The sequence below is a fragment of the Carlito syrichta genome, unplaced genomic scaffold, assembly GCF_000164805.1.
Source record: "Carlito syrichta isolate Samal-C Ts95f unplaced genomic scaffold, Tarsius_syrichta-2.0.1 Scaffold302431, whole genome shotgun sequence".
Classification (NCBI taxonomy): Eukaryota; Metazoa; Chordata; class Mammalia; order Primates; family Tarsiidae; genus Carlito; species Carlito syrichta.
The window spans coordinates 9,430-17,576 of record NW_007246527.1 but is presented as its reverse complement, the minus strand read 5'-3'; the positions used below and the strand labels follow the sequence as shown (position 1 = coordinate 17,576).

Below are 8,147 nucleotides of genomic sequence, written 5' to 3'. Positions count from 1 at the left end.
CTGGGCAACAGAGTGAGACTCCAACTCAAAAAAAATAAAAAATAAAAAAATAAAATAAAAACTTAATTAAACTGAAGGGGTTATTAAATTAAAGGAGAAAATTAAGTAAACAGCTTCATTAAAAAAATTAAAATATAATTTTCAGAAATAAAAATTCAGAAAAATAAAGAATAGCGTGTAAATAAACACTTATCTTCCCAATACCCAAAACTAACATTTTATGTTGATGTCCAGTTTTGCCATTGTTGTTTTTTATTAAGATGATGCTACAGTCTTTTCTGACCATCAACTCGTCTCTCCTCCCTACTCCCAGTTACCATCAGGTAACTTCTGTCTTAAGAGAGAGTGTTTCCTTCCAGTCCATTTAAAAAATATTTATCTCAATAAACAATGTTACATATACATATATCAAAATTTTGTATTTAAATTTGCCTAGGTGGTACCACACTACGCATATCTACTTTTTTTTCACTCGGTACTGCTTTTTATTAATGACAGAAATTATTAATAACCTCAACAGTCTCTAGGATAGAATGATTTAATACTTTTATATTCTTAATCTGGTAGCAATAATGGACTTACAGAGATTTATAAAATGTTCACTAAACATTTTTTTGGAAAACAATTAGTAGATTTCATCACATTTTCAAAGAGGTCTTTAACCTAAAAGATATTAGACCCACTGTTTATCTCTCTCCATTCTTGCATTCTGCAGAATGCAAATTCTGATTTTTACCTTTCAGTTTTAGAAACTTTTTTGTGTTGTAGAGGAATAGTCTATCACCAAATCCTCGTCATTCATTTAAAAAAGCTTACGTGATGGAAACTGTACAAGACAGAGGCTGCCATCTTCCTGTTTGAGCTGGACCCGGACTCTGCCTCTGTATTGGACATCACGATTCCATTCTCTAGAGTACATTTTATTTTTCTAACACAAATAAAACAAAAACAAGCTTTAAGAAAGTTATCACATCAGTAAAATGAGTATGGAAAACAATGAAGAAGATTACATCATACCTCAAGAAACACATTAAGTCCAACTGCTGAGCACACGTCTTGAATCTCCGTAGCTGTAGGATTTTCAACAGCCTGGACAGTTAAAAACAGAAACACTGAATAGCTTAGCTTTAAATGAATATTGCTATAATGTTACATAAATCATTTCAAATACTACCATCAAAACAAGTACCAAAGTCTTAAGTTTCCTTTTTCACAGTTGTTTCAAGTGTAAATTTGTATTTGTAGGAATTTTAAAAATTCCTGGGAATAACACTGAAGCTTACCTGTGTGCTCATCTCCCCAAAAGAACATTACTTCTTAGGGCATAGACTGTCACCTAGCATGGTAGGTTGAATATAGTAGATGCTCAATGAACATTCACTGCTTAAACAATTTCACACACAACCACTTTAGAAAACTGTCCAGCTGTATCTATTAAAGCTGAACATATGCCATTCCCTATGGCTCTGATATTCCACTCTTAGGTGCATTCAACAGAAATGCAAAACTACATCCATTAAAAGACAAGCTCAAGGATGTTCATAGCAGCACTGTCTATAATAGCCCCATGCTGAGTGTGGTAGCTCATGCTTGTAATCTCAGCACTTTGGAAGGCTGAGGAGGGAGGATTGCTTGAGTCCAGGATTCCAGACCACTTGGGAACACTGTAGAGACCTTGTCTCTACAAAAAAATTTGAAAATTAGCTGGGTGTGGTGGCATGTGCCTGTAGTCCCAGCTACCTGGGAGGCTGAGGTGGAAGGATCACATGAGCCCAGGAGGTAGAAGCTGCAGTGAGCTGTGATTGTGTCATTGCATTCAAGCCTGGGCAACAGAGTGAAACTTCAACTCAAAAAAAAAAGTGAGGTGGGAGGATTGATTAAGGCCAACCTGGGCAACATAGCTAGGTTCCATCACTGCAAAAAAATTAAAAAATTAGCTAGATATGGTGGCAAGCTAGCCTAGCTATTCGGGAGGCTGAGGCAGGAGGAACACTTGCACCCAGGAATTCATGGCTGCAGTAAGCTATAATCACACCACTGCATTCCAGTCTGGACAACAGAGCAAGACTCTGTCTCTAAAAAGCAAAATAAAACCAGTACATGACACAATTTTAAAAATAAAAAGTTCAGCTGGGTGTGGTGGCTTAGCCTGTAATCCCAGCACTTTGGGAAGAGGACTGCCTGAGCCCAGGGATTCAAGACCAGCCTGGGCAACTTAGTGAGACCATGTCTCTACAATAAATCACAAAAACTAGCCTGGCATGCATCTGCAGTTCCAGCTACTTGGAAGGCTGAGGTGGAAGATCGCCTAAGCCCAGCAGGTTGAGGCTTCGGTGGCCGTGAGTGTGCCACTGAACTCCAGCCTGGGTGAAGAGAGTGAGATTGAGACTCCAACTCAAAAAAAAAGAAATACTACAAAAGCCTTCACTTGGTATTAGATACTTTCCAAACTTAAGCCACCGGACCAACTAAAAACTTGAGTTTTCCTATACAAAGAGCATAAGGAAGAAATCATAGCTCTTTTTTGGGGAGTCAAAGACGCACTCTGAAGCCCAGGTTGGAGTGCAGTGGCATGATCATAGCTCTCCGCAGCCTCAACCTCCTGGGTTCAGGCAATCCTTCCGCCTCAGCCTCCTGAGTAGTTGGGACTACAGATGCGTGCCGCCACACCCAGCTAATTTTTTTGATTTGTTGTAAAGACGAGGTCTTGCTTATTGCCTAGTCTGGTCTCGAACTCCTGGGTTCAAGCAATCCTCCTTCCTGCCTCGGCCTCCCAAAGTGCTAGGATTACAGGTCTGAGTCACCATGCCTGGCATTATCTTTTAAAACTCTAACAGCCTGCTTTGTACTCCTCACACACACAAAAAGATAATGAAGATCAAACTCAACAAGGCTGAACTTTCTGCAAGTCTTTTTCACATACTTGGAGAAAAAACTTAACTGCATCTTGAACATTATGTTGTATAATACCATCATTTTCATTTTAAGGGGAAAATTGTCACAATCTTGTTTTTTAAAAAAAAAGTCTACAGAATAGACAGAATAGAATTCCCACTTCTTTACAAACAGAGGCTCATTAAAATCCATTTAAAAACCCTCCAGCTGTGAATTAATACCTTTCTGGTTTCACTAATGCAAAGGAAAGTACCCGATTCTTGCCCTCAACCCTTCAAGGACCCGGTGCTCACCATCCGCTTACCTTACTTATGGGGATTCGCCGTCCCTCCGCGATGGTCTTCTTATTATTTAAATAAGCGGGATAGATACAAATAAACCTGCCACAGAAAAGACATATCTGGCATCACAAGGGTAGTATTTCCAAAAATCCATTCATTCATTCATTCAGGACTCCGTGGCCATCATCATTGCTGGTACAGCTGTACTATTATTTGCGTCAAGGTTTTTCTCTAAATGACCTCCCTTTAACTTAACGTGCTTAAAAAGGAAACTTTATTCACTACCTTGGATGGAAACAACAACACATGTCGGAAAAGGTTTAAAGAAAAACAAACAAAACAATGCGGTTACTTCCATTAGACACAGCTGCCTGTCAAACGTTCCTGAGGGCGGGGCCCGCCTCCTTCTATAAAAAATACAAAGACTGAAATATTAAACACTAAAACAAAACAAAACAAAAACCCATATGAACATTTGTGAGAATGAGAACGAAACTTCTCAAACTGTGATTGTTACCTAATACCATGTCCACGTAGCACCCAAAGTCCTCTGTCTCGTACAGGTGAACCCTGAGCTACCTGGAGTTGGGGTGCAGGGACCTGCGGAGAGCCAGGTGGGAGCCGCAGGGGCGAGTATCCGGGGAGAGGCGTGGAGCCTGCGGCCGGGACAGAGCTCCACCGACCAGGCCGTCCTCAAGGCGGAGGAGTCGGGAAGGGAGGCGCAGCACCCGACACCAGAGCGAGCTCCTTCCTTTCTCGGGCCCCAACTCCCCAGGACCCACCTGTCCTGGTCGGCCGGGGAACGCGCGGCGGCACAGGCCATCTTTCCTAAAGTCCACACAGCGAAGGTCCAGGGCTTGCGAGAACACCGGCCGGAACTCGGCTCCGAGTTTCCCAGACGGCCTGTTCTTCCGCCGGAAGTCCTGCCCACAAACCGGTTCCGTGTCCGCAGTTTTCTCCGTCGGTTTGTTCCGATATCTGTCGCTCGGCGCCAGAATCTCCGGCATCTGACGTGGCGTGAAGACCTCTCGTCTCGCGGGAGGATGGTGAAAGCGTTTGATTCTTTCATTTCCCCAATCGCACTGGCACGAAATTTTTCTAGGCGCATGCGCCTTCGTTAAAAAGGGTTTGATCCTGGGCGCCGCCTGGTTTCCAGTTCCACACCGAGTGTGGGTGGTCCCTTGCCGCCCTAGCCGCCCTCTCCCCCGGGGCGGGGGCTTTGCACTGAGGGGAATCTGGAATTCCGAGCGCGGGTACCAATTTGAGCAGGCTACGTTTAACTCTTATCAGCTCCTGTCCCCACAGCTTGCTTTCAACTTGGCGAAAGTGGTGGAGCTAGCAAAATTATTGACGCTGTATTTCAGTGTACTGTATAAATGTTAGCACCTTGACTGTTTACCCTTGAACACTCCGGAAGGACACCACCCACCCAAAAATTCACTGCAGGCGCACCTCGCTTTATGGCGCGTTCCAGATACTGCCTTTTTAGAAACTGAAGGTTGTGGCAAACCTGGGTCCAGCAAGTCAATCAGCACCATTTTCCCAACAACACATGTTCGCTTTGTGTCACATTTTGGTGATTCAGTATTTTCAGCTTTTTCACTATTATGTCTGTTGTGGTGACCTGTAATCTGCTGTTACTATGGTAATTGTTTTGGAATGTCAGGAACGGAGCCCCCAGAAGATGGCGAATTTGGCCGGGCCGGTGGCTCATACCTATAATCCCAGCACTTTGGGAGGCCGAGGTGAGAGGATTGCCTTGAGCCCACGGGTTCGAGACCAGCCTGGGCAAATTGGCGAGACCTCATCTCTACAATCAATCAATCAATAAATAAGCTGGGTGTGGTGGCACTCGCCTGTAGTTCCTGCTACTTGGAAGACTGAGTTGGAAGGATTGCCTGAGCCCAGCAGGTTGAGGCTGTGGTGACTGTGAGCATGCCAATGCACTCCAGCCTGGGTCACCGAGTGAGACTCCAACTCAGAAAAAGAGAAGACAGCGAACTGATTTAATAAAGGTTGTGTGTGTTCTGATCGCTCCACCAAATGGCATTTCTCCAGCTCTCTCACTCTCCTTGGACCTTCCTAGTCCCTGAGACACAACAATACTGAAATTAGGCCAATTAATAACCATACAGTGGTCTCTAAGAGTTCAAGGGAAAGGAAGAGTAGCATGTCTCTCACTTTTAATCAAAAGTTAAAAATGATTAAGCTTCATGAGGAAGGCAAATGTAAGTCAAGACAGGTTGAAAACTAGACCTCTTTCACCTAAGGAAGTCAGTAAACACACAAGTGATCAGAAAGCAAAACAGCCTTATTGCCAACGTGGAGAGTCTTAGTGGTAAGATGGAAGACCAAACTAGTCACAACATTCTCTTAAACCAAAGGCTAATCCAAAGCAAAGCCCTAATTCTCTTCAATTCTATGAAACCTGAGAGAGGCGAGAAAGCTGCAGAAGAAAAGTTGGAAGCTGGCAAAAGGATTCATAAGGTTTAAGAAAGAACTCAAGATGAATCAGCACATGCTGATGGAGAAACTGAAGCAAGTCACATAAGCTAAGTGATCTAGCTAAAATCGCTGATGATGGTGGCTACACCAAACAATAGATTTTCATGCCGATGAACCACAGCCTTCTGTTGGAAGATGATGCCATCTAGAATTTTCATAGCTGGAGAAGTCAATGCCTGTCTTCAAAGTTTCAAAGGATAGGCTAGCTGTCTTGTTAGGGGTTAATGCAGCTGGTGACTTAAAGTTGAAATCTTTGCTCCTTGACCATTCCAAAAATTCTAGAGTCCTTAAGAATGATGCTAAATCTACTCTGCCTGTGCTTTATAAATGGGACAACAAAGCCTGACTGATGGCATATCTTTTTGCAGTATGGTTTATTGAAGAGTTGAAGTTCAATGTTGAGACCTGCTCAGAAAAAGATTCCTTTCAAAATATTACTGTTCATTCACAATGCATCTAGACCTCCAAAGTTCTGGTGGAGAGGTACAAGAAGATTAATGTTGTTTATGTCTGCTAACACATCATCCACTCTGCAGCTTATAGATCAAGGAGTGATTTTGACTTTCAAGTCTTATTATTTAAGAAGTATATTTTGTAACACTATAACTGTCATATAGTGGGTCCACTGATGGATCTGGGCAGAGTAAATTGAAAACTATCTGGCGGGAGGATTGCTTGGGACTAGGAGTTCGAGACCAACCTAGGCAAAAAAAAAATAATAATAATAATAAAAACCATCTGGAAAGGGTTCACCATTCTAGATATCATTAAGAACATTCATGGGAGGAGGTCAAAATAGCAACAGGAATTGGAATTTGGGAAGAAGCTGATTTCAAGTCATGGATGACTCCATTGCTTCCATCAAGACTTCAGTGGTGGGAGCAACTGCAGATGTGGTGGAAATAGCAAGAGAGCTAGAATTAGATGTGGAGCCTTAAGATATGACAGAATTGCTGCGATATTATAAAACTTGAACGGATGAAGTGTTGCTTCCTATGGATGAACAAAGAAAGTGGTTTCTTGAGATGAACACTATTGGCAAAGACGTTGTGAACATTGTTGAAGTGAATGTTAAAATAGTACATAAGCTTAGTTGATACAGTAGTGACAGGGTAGAATTGGCTTAACAAAAAGTTCTACTGTGGGTGAAATGCTACCAAACAGCATCATATGCTACAGAGAAATCTTTCATGAAAAGAAAAGTCATTTGATGTGGCAAACTTCATTGTTGTCTCCATTAAAGAAATTGCTACAGTCACCCCAGTCTTCAGCAACTACCACCCTGATCAGTCACCAGCCATCGAAATGGAGGCAAGACCCTCTACCAACAAAAAGATTAAGATGTGCTGAAGGCTCAGGTGATTGTTAGCTTTTTTTTTTTTTTAGCAATGTGTTTTTAATTAAGGTATGAAAATTATTTTTCTGGACATAATGTGATTGCCTACTTAATAGACTACAGTATAGTGTAAACATTTATATGCACTGAGAAACAAAAACATTTATTGCGGGGGGCCGGCTCCCACAAAGAGATTTAGGGGGTCCCTGGGAGGTGTGGCAGTGTTGGCGATTATTCTGGAGAAATAAAGAGAAAGAAAGAGAAGAGGGGAGAAAGAAAGAGACTGGACTCTGTCTAGTGCAGAAGCCGTTTAATGGGACAAACCGTAAACTTTTTATCCTAAAGTTTCACAGGCAAAATCATGAGATTTTCATGTGAACAAAAAGCCAGGTGGATGAGGGGCGTCCCCCCCACCCACCAGGTATTTCCTCAAGCATGAGGAAGGACAATCCCAATATTATTTCACTGTTCCTTATGCTTGGTTAATGTTCCTCACAAACAGTACAACAATTCTAACATCATAATATTCTAATAATAACTTCTAAAACTTATGCATACCCAACACCTAATGACTGACTAAAATCCTAATACTTTTCTATTCTGTACTAATTTTACCTGTACTATAAAAAACTCTTAAATATAGCTCAAGCCAGTTCCTAAAGAATGTGGCCCAGTCCAAAGAGCATGCTGGGCTGTTTCCAGGAACAATTGATTATAATCTCTTAACAAAATGGCTATTCTAAAATCCTATGTATCTATCTTAATTTCTATAAAAGTTTCTAATTCCTAATCCTAATATATAAAGCTGATCATCAGCAATAAAGCTTCTAAAATAAAACTCAAATACAAACTGTAATTGTACTAAAGCCAAAACCACAATTAGTAGAAAGTGGGAACAATGAAATTTCTAAAGTTAACTGTATTCTATTACACCTCAAAATATCTTGTTTGATCATGCTTGAACTAACATAATTCACTAATGTAGCGTAACCTATTCTACAATACTTTCTATGAATAAAATAAATTCAGTTTATATAATAAGAAGAAAAAAACCTACACTAATTGTAGCTAAAGAACTGGTTTAAAAGAATGCAGCCCAGCCCAAAGTGGATGCTGGGCCCTTAGGAATG

The 8,147-nt window shown here is 41.4% G+C and overlaps 1 protein-coding gene across 1 annotated transcript in view; it reads right to left on the bottom strand.

Moving 5' to 3' along the window:
- The window catches only part of SRP19 (signal recognition particle 19), a 7,172-nt gene extending 3,096 nt beyond the window's left edge, over positions 1-4,076 (bottom strand). The window contains exons 1-4 of the mRNA XM_008056653.2: positions 3,959-4,076; positions 3,200-3,275; positions 1,018-1,089; positions 817-928 (exon numbers count right to left, since the gene is read on the bottom strand). Of these exons, the coding sequence (XP_008054844.1) occupies positions 817-928; positions 1,018-1,089; positions 3,200-3,275; positions 3,959-3,999 (301 nt within the window). The 5' untranslated portion in view covers positions 4,000-4,076. The remainder of the gene's footprint in view (positions 1-816; positions 929-1,017; positions 1,090-3,199; positions 3,276-3,958) is intronic.
- Between the last annotated feature and the right edge of the window lie 4,071 nt (positions 4,077-8,147).